The sequence below is a fragment of the Thalassophryne amazonica genome, chromosome 17 (genome assembly GCF_902500255.1).
Source record: "Thalassophryne amazonica chromosome 17, fThaAma1.1, whole genome shotgun sequence".
Classification (NCBI taxonomy): domain Eukaryota; kingdom Metazoa; phylum Chordata; class Actinopteri; order Batrachoidiformes; family Batrachoididae; genus Thalassophryne; species Thalassophryne amazonica.
Genome location: NC_047119.1, coordinates 22,715,228 through 22,728,130, shown reverse-complemented (window position 1 = coordinate 22,728,130; position 12,903 = coordinate 22,715,228). Strand labels below are relative to the sequence as shown.

General features: G+C 40.5%; 1 protein-coding gene across 1 annotated transcript in view; it reads left to right on the top strand.

Annotated features, from left to right (window-relative positions):
- Nucleotides 1-12,903, top strand: part of nup214 (nucleoporin 214) — a 71,425-nt gene that overhangs the window by 12,703 nt on the left and 45,819 nt on the right. Inside the window, 2 exon segments of the mRNA XM_034192224.1 lie at nt 11,024-11,182; nt 11,376-11,820. Of these exon segments, the coding sequence (XP_034048115.1) occupies nt 11,024-11,182; nt 11,376-11,820 (604 nt within the window).

Genomic DNA, 12,903 nt, shown 5'->3' with positions numbered 1-12,903 from the left:
AAAGGACAATGAAGGATCAAAAATTACCCCAAGGTTCCTCACTTTGTCAGTGTGATGTATGACACACGAGCCGAGGCTGAGCATTAACTGGTCAAATAGATGCCGATGTCTCACTGGACCAAGAACCATCATTTCAGTCTTATCAGAGTTTAAAAGTAGGACGTTTCTAGACATCCAACTTCTCACTGCTGCAAGGCAATCTTCTAAGGATTTTATGTGAACGAGATTACCAGCAGTTATCTGCATGTATAACTGAGTATCATCTGCATAGCAGTGAAAGGTAATCCCAAAACGCCGCAATATGTGCCCAAGGGGAGCTATATAAAGGAAGAAAAGCAGGGGGCCTAAAACAGACACCTGTGGAACCCCAAATTTCATGTCACTAAAATTAGAGGTAATGTTACTGTACAAAACACATTGAGAACGACTGGTCAAGTATGACATCAGCCATGCAAGGGCACTCCCAGTAATCCCAAAATGATTTTCCAGCCTATCAAGTAGAATATGATGATCCACTGTATCAAATGCAACACTGAGATCTAACAGCAACAGAACCTTAGTGGTGTCCGAATCCATTGTAAGCAGAAGATCATTCACGACTTTAGTGAGTGCCGTCTCTGTGGAATGATATTTTCTAAAAGCAGACTGCGGTGGCTCAAAGAGATTATTCTCAGTAAGATAGTCTACAAGCTGCCGTGACACCACTTTTTCCAAAATTTAAGAGAAAAATGATAGATTTGATATCGGCCGATAGTTTGTCAATACACTAGGGTCAAGATTAGGTTTCTTAAGTAATGGTTTAATCCCTGCAGATTTGAAACATTTAGGAACAGATCCAGAAGTTAAAGAAAGATTAATAATTTCCAGCGCAGTCGGCCCAAGAGTGGGCCACAGGTCCTTAAACAGTTTTGTTGGTATAGGATCAAATAAACAGGTTGTGCTTTTTGTCGACATTACGAGTTTTGTCAGCATGCCTAGTGAGATACTATCAAATTCTGTAAATCTAGGTAATACCTCAGTAGTGGTGCCCACCTCAATAGCAGGGTGTAGTGGCTGGGTTAAGGCATGCCGGGATATGTTTAACCTGATGTCTTCTATTTTCTTCCCAAAGTAATCCAGGAAATCTTGTGCTGTAGAAGGAGAGCGAACTACAGGTGGTTGTCCATGCATAAGTGTTGCCACTGTGTCAAACAAGAACTTTGAGTTATGCTTGTTTTTGTTGATCAAATCAAATCAATTTTATTTATATAGCACCAAATCACAACAACCAGCTGCCCCAAGGCGCTGTTGTAAGGCAAGGCCATACAATAATTACGGAAAAACCCCAACGGTCAAAATGACCCCCTGTGAGCAAGCACTTGGCGACAGTGGGAAGGAAAAACTCCATTTTAACAGGAAGAAACCTCCAGCAGAACCAGGCTCAGGGAGGGGCAGTCTTCTGCTGGGACTGGTTGGGGCTGAGGGAGAGAACCAGGAAAAAGACATGCTGTGGAAGAGAGCAGAGATCAATCACTAATGATTAAATGCAGAGTGGTGCATACAGAGCAAAAAGAGAAAGAAACACTCAGTGCATCATGGGAACCCCCAAGCACTCTAAGTCTATAGCAGCATAACTAAGGGATGGTTCAGGGTCACCTGATCCAGCCCTAACTATAAGCTTTAGCAAAAAGGAAAGTTTTAAGCCTAATCTTAAAAGTAAAGAGGGTGTCTGTCTCCCTGATCTGAATTGGGAGCTGGTTCCACAGGAGAGGAGCCGGAAAGCTGAAGGCTCTGCCTCCCATTCTACTCTTACAAACCCTAGGAACTACAAGTAAGCCTGCAGTCTGAGAGTGAAGCACTCTATTGGGGTGATATGGTACTATGAGGTCCCTAAGATAAGATGGGACCTGATTATTCAAAACCTTATAAGTAAGAAGAAGAATTTTAAATTCTATTCTAGAATTAACAGGAAGCCAATGAAGAGAGGCCAATATGGGTGAGATATGCTCTCTGCTTCTAGTCCCTGTCAGTACTCTAGCTGCAGCATTTTGAATTAACTGAAGGCTTTTCAGGGAACTTTTAGGACAACCTGATAATAATGAATTACAATAGTCCAGCCTAGAGGAAATAAATGCATGAATTAGTTTTTCAGCATCACTCTGAGACAAGGCCTTTCTAATTTTAGAGATATTGCGCAAATGAAAAAAAGCAGTCCTACATATTTGTTTAATATGCGCACTGAATGACATATCCTGATAAAAAAGATTTTTAGATTTTTCACAGTATTACTAGAGGTCAGGGTAATGCCATCCAGAGTAAGGATCTGGTTAGACACCATGTTTCTAAGATTTGTGGGGCCAAGTACAATAACTTCAGTTTTATCTGAGTTTAAAAGCAGGAAATTAGAGATCATCCATGTCTTTATGTCTGTAAGACAATCCTGCAGTTTAGCTAATTGGTGTGTGTCCTCTGGCTTCATGGATAGATAAAGCTGGGTATCATCTGCGTAACAATGAAAATTTAAGCAATGCTGTCTAATAATACTGCCTAAGGGAAACATGTATAAAGTGAATAAAATTGGTCCTAGCACAGAACCTTGTGGATCTCCATAATTAACCTTAGTCTGTGAAGAAGATTCCCCATTTACATGAACAAATTGTAATCTATTAGATAAATATGATTCAAACCACTGCAGCGCAGTGCCTTTAATACCTATGGCATGCTCTAATCTCTGTAATAAAATTTTATGGTCAACAGTATCAAAAGCAGCACTGAGGTCTAACAGAACAAGCACAGAGATGAGTCCACTGTCTGAGGCCATAAGAAGATCATTTGTAACCTTCACTAATGCTGTTTCTGTACTATGATGGATTCTAAAACCTGACTGAAACTCTTCAAATAGACCATTCCTCTGCAGATGATCAGTTAGCTGTTTTACAACTACCTTTTCAAGAATTTTTGAGAGAAAAGGAAGGTTGGAGATTGGCCTATAATTAGCTAAGATAGCTGGGTCAAGTGATGGCTTTTTAAGTAATGGTTTAATTACTGCCATCTTAAAAGCCTGTGGTACATAGCCAACTAATAAAGATAGATTGATCATATTTAAGATTGAAGCATTAATTAATGGTAGGGCTTACTTGAGCAGCCTGGTAGGAATGGGGTCTAATAGACATGTTGATGGTTTGGAGGAAGTAACTAATGAAAATAACTCAGACAGAACAATTGGAGAGAAAGACTCTAACCAAATACCGGCATCACTGAAAGCAGCCAAAGATAACGATATGTCTTTGGGATGGTTATGAGTAATTTTTTCTCTAATAGTTAGAATTTTATTAGCAAAGAAAGTCATGAAGTCATTACTAGTTAAAGTTAAAGGAATACTTGGCTCGATAGAGCTCTGACTCTTTGTCAGCCTGGCTACAGTGCTGAAAAGAATCCTGGGGTTGTTCTTATTTTCTTCAATTAGTGATGAGTAGTAAGATGTCCTAGCTTTACGGAGGGCTTTTTTATAGAGCAACAGACTCTTTTTCCAGGCTAAGTGAAGATCTTCTAAATTAGTGAGACGCCATTTCCTCTCCAACGTACGGGTTATCTGCTTTAAGCTGCGAGTTTGTGAGTTATACCACGGAGTCAGGCACTTCTGATTTAAGGCTCTCTTTTTCAGAGGAGCTATAGCATCCAAAGTTATCTTCAATGAGGATGTAAAACTATTGACGAGATACTCTCTCACTCACAGAGTTTAGGTAGCTACTCGGCCCTGTGTTGGTATATGGCATTAGAGAACATAAAGAAGGAATCATATCCTTAAACCTAGTTACAGCACATTCTGAAAGACTTCTAGTGTAATGAAACTTATTCCCCACTGCTGGGTAGTCCATCAGAGTAAATGTAAATGTTATTAAGAAATGATCAGACAGAAGGGAGTTTTCAGGGAATACTGTTAAGTCTTCAATTTCCATACCATAAGTCAGAACAAGATCTAAGATATGATTAAAGTGGTGGGTGGACTCATTTACATTTTGAGCAAAGCCATTTGAGTCTAATAATAGATTAAATGCAGTGTTGAGGCTGTCATTCTCAGCATCTGTGTGGATGTTAAAATCGCCCACTATAATTATCTTATCTGAGCTAAGCACTAAGTCAGACAAAAGGTCTGAAAATTCACAGAGAAACTCACAGTAACGACCAGGTGGACGATAGATAATAACAAATAAAACTGGTTTTTGGGACTTCCAATTTGGATGGACAAGACTAAGAGTCAAGCTTTCAAATGAATTAAAGCTCTGTCTGGGTTTTGGATTAATTAATAAGCTGGAATGGAAGATTGCTGCTAATCCTCCGCCTCGGCCCGTGCTACGAGCGTTCTGGCAGTTAGTGTGACTCGGGGGTGTTGACTCATTTAAACTATCATATTCATCCTGCTGTAACCAGGTTTCTGTAAGTCAGAATAAATCAATATGTTGATCAATTATTATATCATTTACTAACAGGGACTTAGAAGAGAGAGACCTAATGTTTAATAGACCACGTTTAACTGTTTTAGTCTGTGGTGCAGTTGAAGGTGCTATATTATTTTTTCTTTTTGAATTTTTATGCTTAAATAGATTTTTGCTGGTTATTGGTGTTCTGGGAGCAGGCACCATCTCTACGGGGATGGGGTAATGAGGGGATGGCAGGGGGAGAGAAGCTGCAGAGAGGTGTGTAAGACTACAACTCTGCTTCCTGGTCCCAACCCTGGATAGTCACAGTTTGGAGGATTTAAGAAAATTGGCCAGATTTCTAGAAATGAGAGCTGCTCCATCCAAAGTGGGATGGATGCCGTCTCTCCTAACAAGACCAGGTTTTCCCCAGAAGCTTTGCCAATTATCTATGAAGCCCACCTCATTTTTTGGACACCACTCAGACAGCCAGCAATTCAGGGAGAACATGCGGCTAAACATGTCACTCCCGGTCCTATTGGGGAGGGGCCCAGAGAAAACTACAGAGTCCGACATTGTTTTTGCAAAGTTACACACCGATTCAATGTTAATTTTAGTGACCTCCGATTGACGTAACCGGGTGTCATTACTGCCGACGTGAATTACAATCTTACCAAATTTACGCCTAGCCTTAGCCAGCAGTTTCAAATTTCCTTCAATGTCGCCTGCTCTGGCCCCCGGAAGACAATTGACTATGGTTGCTGGTGTCGCTAACTTCACATTTCTCAAAACAGAGTCGCCAGTAACCAGAGTTTGTTCCTCGGAGGGTGTGTCGCCGAGTGGGGAAAAACGGTTAGAAATGTGAATGGGTTGAATCGTTCAGAGTAGTAAGTCCGCTTTGTAGCCAATAATGCATGTTTATAGTCTAAGATAGCATCACGCCACGCAAGGTGAAATACTTCTAATTTTGAACAACGCCATTTCCGTTCTAGACCTCTTGCTTTATGCTTGAGATCACGCAGATAATCATTGAACCAAGGTGACTGTGATTTGGGGGAGCGGGGTTGTAACACAGGTGGTGCAATCATGTCGAGTGTAGTTTTGAACACTGAGTTTAAACTATACACAAGTCTGTCTACTGACTGGGTATTTGTCAGATGTGAAGCTAAGACATCAGGCAGTCTAGCGTCGAGTTCAGTCTTAGTTGAGGAGTTGATGCATCGCCGTAATGATATATAAGGTTGTTGTTCCAATAAACACTGCAGCGAAACTGTAAACTTAATAAGTGAGTGATCAGACACCACTGATGTAAGAGGCATGATGTCAATATTCGTGACAGCAATACCATGTGCGAGAACCAGATCCAGGGTATTTCCACTAATGTGCTTTGAATCACGAATGCATTGCCGAAATCCTAATGCATCCACAATTTCCATAAATGATTTGCAGAGGGGATCAGAAGGCTTATTTATACAACCCCTGGCAAAAATTATGGAATCACCGGCCTCGGAGGATGTTCATTCAGTTGTTTAATTTTGTAGAAAAAAACGTTACCACACGTTATGATTAATGGCACATGCTGCTGGAGAATTATCAGGAACCATTACGCATAGTCAAGAATAATGTTCCACGTTGTCAACGCATCACACACAACAAGGCATTAAGTTCTGTCACGCTGTGAATGAGGCGAATTGTCTCCACACACACCCCCATATTCATCCAACCGTCACTTGCTGAACAATTCAGATTGCTCCAGTTTGCTCCTCAAAATCTAGATTAATCCACAGCAGAAGACCTTTGTGACTGCATGCTTAGTTGGACTCTGTGCCATGGAGTGGCGCAGAGAGGAGGAGGAGACTGAGAGAGCCAGGTGTGTGGCTCCACGCGGCTCTGGTCTCGCTCGTTTTCCCAAATATCAGGCACATGCAGCAGGTGGAACACCTGCAGCAGCACTCTGAAGAGCATTGGAACGAGACTTTTAGTCAACTTGGCGTCACTGTCCTTCTTCAGCATACTGCAGCAATGAAAGTGAGTGCGGTGCAGCAGGGTTTAATTGTGCGCACGTCAGAGAAGAACGCTGTCACGCTCTATTAAGGATCACCACTAATCAAGACGGATCAACACGCTCATTTGCAACCTCGACAACATGAGGCGAAATGAGGGTGGTGCATGACATTCGCGGAAAATTTTTTGATAGCCAAAAACATGCTCCATGAAAATTACGAATAACATGCACTATTAAGAAACCTATTCAGATGCGTTAAGTCGCATTAAGAATGTAAGGAATGTGCCAAGAATGATGTAAATATGACATTTGTAACACGTCTTGCCTTTGTGTAAACGCAGCATTAGTGTCTCTACTCACTTGCTGTCACTGCTGTACTGCAGTGGTTTTTGTTGTGGTGCAGTGTATAATCAGAGTTTACAACAGCTTGAGTGTATAACGTAAACAAGAAATCAAGACCAAATCAGGGCACATAAAACTGATAGAACACCTTGATTAAAAACAAAAAAGGCAGTGGTATCAGCCCTGATACTTTAAAGTAATAGGTACAGCTGCATCAATATGTGAACCCAGCATTGCAGCATTGGTAAAACCCTGAAAAAGGTCCCTGGTTTTTCTTGAAATGTGCATTTGAAGGTCAACAATGCAACTTTTGGCTTATTCTAATTCATCATGGAAAATGACCGTCAATGTTAAACTAAGAATTGTATCATATCACATCGTATCACTCCAAATTGAAGTGCTCACGTGTCTAGATACGTAACAAATCATTTTATAAGAGAGGGATGCACAGCCCTGTACTTTAGACATTTTGCTGTGAGGACATACATTACCTAACAAGAAGTAAGGCTATATTGCTGTCAGTAAAGCTCTGATTACTCAGACCTGTATGGTTGTCTCTATTGGAGTTTTCAGGGCAGAGGTGGGCAATTAGTTTTCCCAAGAGGCCACATGAGTAACAGAAAATGTTGTGACGTGCCTATATACTGAACTCATTTCTGTTCCATATTAATTTTGTCTCTATAAAAAGCAGTCAATTGTATTGTTTTGACAAATTGTGACTATGATTAAGCAATGAAAAAGTGAAGTAGGCTTAGCAAGCACACCAACACTGTATAATTTACTGGGTATTCTATCAAAATTCCCCAAAACAAGTGTTGTTCCCTGTTGTTTTTATCTTAATAATTCTGATCTTAATAATTAATTAAACAATTGCAAATAATGAAGAAAACAGTGTTCATGCGGCCGAGGGTATTTTAGCATTGCCTTATGTTTTTATTAGTTCCCTGATTTTCTGAATTGATACAAGACTGTCAGAAGCAATTGGCCTGTGATGCAACTAAACACACATCGGAGCAAATAAGAGGCCTAAAACCCAGTGTTTTACACATATTAAACACTAACACTATTTTGGTATTCAAAATGCTCCTCGTATATCATGATGTACATTTTTACCCGAGGCCAAAATATGGCCATGAGGTATTGTGAAGACTTTGCTTCCGTTCGTCTGTCTGTGCTCAGCATAAGTCCAGTCCTATTACTGCCAGGGTCTTCAAATTCACAGGGAACATTCTTGGGACACAAATCTTGGACAAGTTCAAAGATGGCTTAACCTATTTTAAGAGTTTAAACGGTCACATTCCGTTTCCTATTTTTATGGTCATATGGCCAAGGGTATTTTAGAATATCTGTGAATACATGTAAAATTTGTTTTTACAGTGAGTTTTGGATTTTGAGGGTACAATAATGATTATCCAGTAGATGACAGTTTTTTTTTTTTTTTTGTGTAACACTTTTGGGTACGATAGGCCAACCCCTGAGGTTTCAGCTTCTTCTCTCTCTCTCGTGTTCTAAATGAGAACAGAAGGTATGCAGCTGCGCACCCTGCATCTTTTTTCAGAGTGGACTGTTTTGATAGGTTTTGCTGTTTTCTCATTCTAAATATATCGCAATAAAATAAAAAAAAACCTAATCTGTCATAGCAGATTGGATAGATGCTTGGTTCTGGCTGCAGGTGAGTACTTTTATCTCTGTACATTATAAGTTATTTGTTAGCGGTATATTGTTGTCCAGGAAACAAATCCACCCAGAAACATCCCCCCCCCCCCCCCCCCCCCCCCCAAAAAAAAAAAAAAAAACAGAAAACTGCCAGGTAGAAAGCAGTTGCTGGCACTTACTCTACATTTTTCCACCAAGGTGGGCGATGCTATATAGATGCGGGAACCTTATGAACTTATTAAACAATTCTTTCCAGCATTGATAATACATAATTTACTCAGTTTCCTCTTCCTGTGAACAACAAAGCCACTTGAAGGACTGTGCACTTTGTGTATTATATCATTGTTGACAACATCTATAACCTCTATCTAATTTATTCAAAAATTTATATGCATAATAATATACTATGTTTATCATTGATTGGGCCATCTGTGCATGTGTCCTTTTCTGGATTATGAGTGTGTGGCATGTAAAATGCTTTAATTAAAGCTGGCAGCGGATGCTCAACCATGAGTCGCTTTGCTGTAAAAATAACATGTTTAGTCAAAGTGCAGGTCTTTTCAGGATTTTGGGTTACTATGTGGTTAATTCATAAAATCAGAAAAAGTTTTTATTTCCTCCTCTCAAATTAATGTTTTATGTTTCTGCAATGATCAGACGATGCTTAAATCCATTATGTTCCTTTGTGCATACACCATCCTCTGCAGTGCTCTGTTGCAGCATGTGTAAAGAATAGTGATCAGGGACTGTCTCAGTACACTCTTTTATCTAAGCTGGCCCAGTCTGCCAGACATTCACGTAGAGCTGCTGCTGCTGTCTAGTCACATCTCTCCCTGCTGACTCTAAGAACTTCCTCCCCAGCCAGCAAAACCTGCCATTTGAGCAGCATTTTGACGAGATTGTTGTCTGATCATAATCTTTATCCGAACACATTAGAGAAAGCTGTATAAGTGTAATGAGTTATCTCTGGGGGGAAAATGTGCTTATTAAAATGTTCAGACAAGGAAGAGGACCGCAACAAAGCCCAGACACTCCTGTTGTAGAATGCTGATGAGGTTTTACCATGTGTTTTATCCCTTTTGCTTACATCTTCTCTCCCCGCCACTGTCACCATTTACATTTTATTTTATTTTATTATTTTTTTTTTTTACTTGAGTAATATGCTTTGCTTTTTTTAAATCATAATGTTCATAGACTGTGGCAGTTGCGTTGCATTTTCAAACATGCTCTTCAGCCTTCTTCCATATATGTGAGCTCTAACCCCTTGAGTCCACCAAGCACGGCGGTGCTAGTGTCTGACGGCAGCTCTCTGCTGCACATAGATTAAAAATACTACATATAAAATCCAAACTTGCACCGAACCGTGACGTCCAAACACAAATAAGAACCGAACCGTGACTTCTGTGTACTGTGAAACCCCCAGTAAAGAACATACATATCCACACACCACGTGGAATTCCTATGAAATGTAAATTTGGTGGTGGTATATTCAAACCTTGATACAGACAAAGATCAGGAGTTATTCTCCAGTAGCATGCGAAAGATATATTTGAAGATTATTGTCTGTACAGCAAACAGTGCTCAGTTTATGTTCGTTTGTGTTTCTTCAGTGTAAATTAGTAGTGTCTCTGACTAATGTGCCGGTATGTTGGGTCATGAGTTTAATCATGTCCCGTGTCATGAGTGTAATTCTTTAATTATAGTTTTATAATGAAGTTGGTATTTTTGTGTACAGGCTTACAGCTTGAATTGTAATGCATGCTATTCTGTGTCTAGAGCATGAAAGCAGCAGGTTGAATGCCAGTGACGTTTTTGTGCGGTTATCATTTTATGGCTGGCTGTTTTTTTTTTGTTTTGTTTTTTTTAATCCACTAGCGGGCAAAATGAACCAGTCCTGTTAGGAAATGAAATACACAGTGCAGCATTTGTACTCAAATGCTGGCAGTGAAGATGGTGACAGATAGTATTGTGTCATCAAGTACAAAACAAAAGACTAAATGCACCCAATAGTTATTCTTCATCATCTCAGCATCTTTGTGGTGGAACTTGGCAGTAAGTCACTCAAAGATGTGCTGCATGACAAATTATTTCTCACTTAAATCTGTTCCAGCTGTCCAGTCTATATTGCACATGTATCTGGACTGCAACTCAGTTTATGGGGTTGGCAGGAGAAATTTCATGCCAAAGAGTCCTGGTGTCCGCTGGACTCTATCTAGGGGACTTTCTATGTTGATGCATAGTTTGTATGTTGCATTACAATTCTTCATTGTATTTTGTTCACCTGATTTTTGTTATTGTTGGTGTGGCCTAAGCATTTGGTCATCCCTCTGAGCCTGGTCTGCTTGAGGTTTCTCCCTGCCAAGTGCTTGAGGGAGTTTTTCCCTTACCACCATTGCCAACATGCTTGCTCAGGGCTGTTCGTAAGGTTAGACCTTACCCTTGTGAAGTGCTTTGGGTCGATATATAAATAAACTGAATTGAATTCAAAGAGCTCGTGACCACTGAGGTGTCTGTGTGTGACTGTGACTGCCGTAAAATAATTTTTAAAGTCTTACGGTGTGTGTTATTTTGGATACGTTCCTGATGTTTTTGTCTGGCACTTAACATTATACTTCCTTAACAGCTGATGAGAAGATCTTGCCCCCAGCGCCCATCATGGTATTGCTTTCCACTGATGGATTACTCTGCCCATTTGCTGTGCTCAACCACAACCCTGGAGCCAAACCACTCATTTCAGCACCAACGTACCTGGCCATAGAGGGAGAGCGACTACCCAAAGCAGGTATGAAAACTAACAGCAAACTAATGTCGAAGGTGGTGATCTGTTGGCACTTTATAGGAATACCAATTTTGACAAAAAAAAAAAGGTAAACTGTGCTCATCCAGTTAGTTGTGAAGGTAGAAGGTTATGCCTGTAGCCAATACTTGCACATATCAGTTGGTCAACTAAGAGAAAACTGTGTTTCTGTTTACAGGTTCTCTGGCTCCCCCACCTACTAAAAGTGCTGCCTCCACACAGTTTGCCCCAGCATCCTTCCCAGCCCTTTGCTCTGCTTCAGCAGTTACTTCTGCTCCTCTCCACACTACTGCCTCTTCTTCTTCAGCCCCTCTCTCCATTGCTTCTTCAGCACCTGCAATATCGTCGTCTGGATTCACCTTCTCAATCCCAACCACCACTTCAGTAACAGCCTCTTCAGCTTTTCCTCTGGGAGATTCAGTCGCTTTTAGTTCAGGCTCCTCTGGCTTTTCCTTCACTGCCAAGCCTCTTTCTGAAGCCCCTTCAGCACCTTCACCATTTTCTTTCAGTATCCCTTCCTTCAAATCCTCAACAGTGGCTACCCTGGGGCCAACACCAGCTTCCACACCTCAGAGTCTTGGTACTCCATCATCATCTGCACTGAAGCTGAGTTTAAATGACAGGTGAATTATTTTTATAAATAAATATAATCGACTGCTATCAGTAGGACACAGGTTTGTGTACATTGTACATGCAGTTTTCACTCATGCACTGGATTGAATGTAATTTCATCTTTGAGGTGCTAAAGCTTTATTAATGATAAAAATTGAATTGTCGTTTTATTATTTTTAATACATTTGCAAGAATCTCAAGAAAGGTTTTTTTTTCACATTGTCATTAGGGGGTATTGTGTAATTTTGAGGAAAAAAAGAATTTCATCCATTTTGGAATAATGCTGTAACATAAAAAAATGGAAAAAGTGCAGCGCTGTGAATATTTCCTGGATGCACTCTAACACTATAGCACTTTTAGGATAAATACCACTCCTCAAAAGTTGGCAAATATCTTTTTTCCTCCCTCCCTGGTGCACAATGGGCTTTTCAGCACTCAGCTGCTTGACCACGATGCGCGGCAGGTTTCACAGCCTGGCACTAATCGGGCACAAGTGGTACGCGGCACCAGTAGCTGTCTGCTGGACTCTTCTGAGGCCAAATTTATCAAATTATACATCTCATCAGATAATGGCAAAGGCTGACCGTTGAGGTAGATCGCTGTGGAAACCACCAAGAAAGCTAGGATTTTACTGTTTTTGTTTGTTTGTTGTTTGTTTATGTTAAAATGAAAATATCTGACCTATCACTGATTGCTAGAGAATTCATTCAGTCATTCCTGAATGCAGAATTGCCTGCAAACAAACATACAAAAAGTCCTCAAAAATCCAATTTGTGTCAAGTACCCAACTTGCACAAATCGAATACAGCAGCAAGTAATTCAAGCCAAATTGCTTTTCCCTTGGTTTGCTTCTCTCCTTCATTTGCATAAATCTCTTATGGCCGTGAAAATACTTTAAACATTTTTAGTCTAGTCTCTGATTAAATATTTGTCATTAAGGTACTCAAATGAGAGTTTAAACCAATTCTACCCTTCTCAAGAGGTGTCGGGACCGCAGGTCTGGGAGCATGTGCAGGTGCTGCACATCACCGCAGTCCATCACAGTACAGACCTGTCTCAGGTCCTGGATCGCAGCCATCCGGGCGTGTCACAGC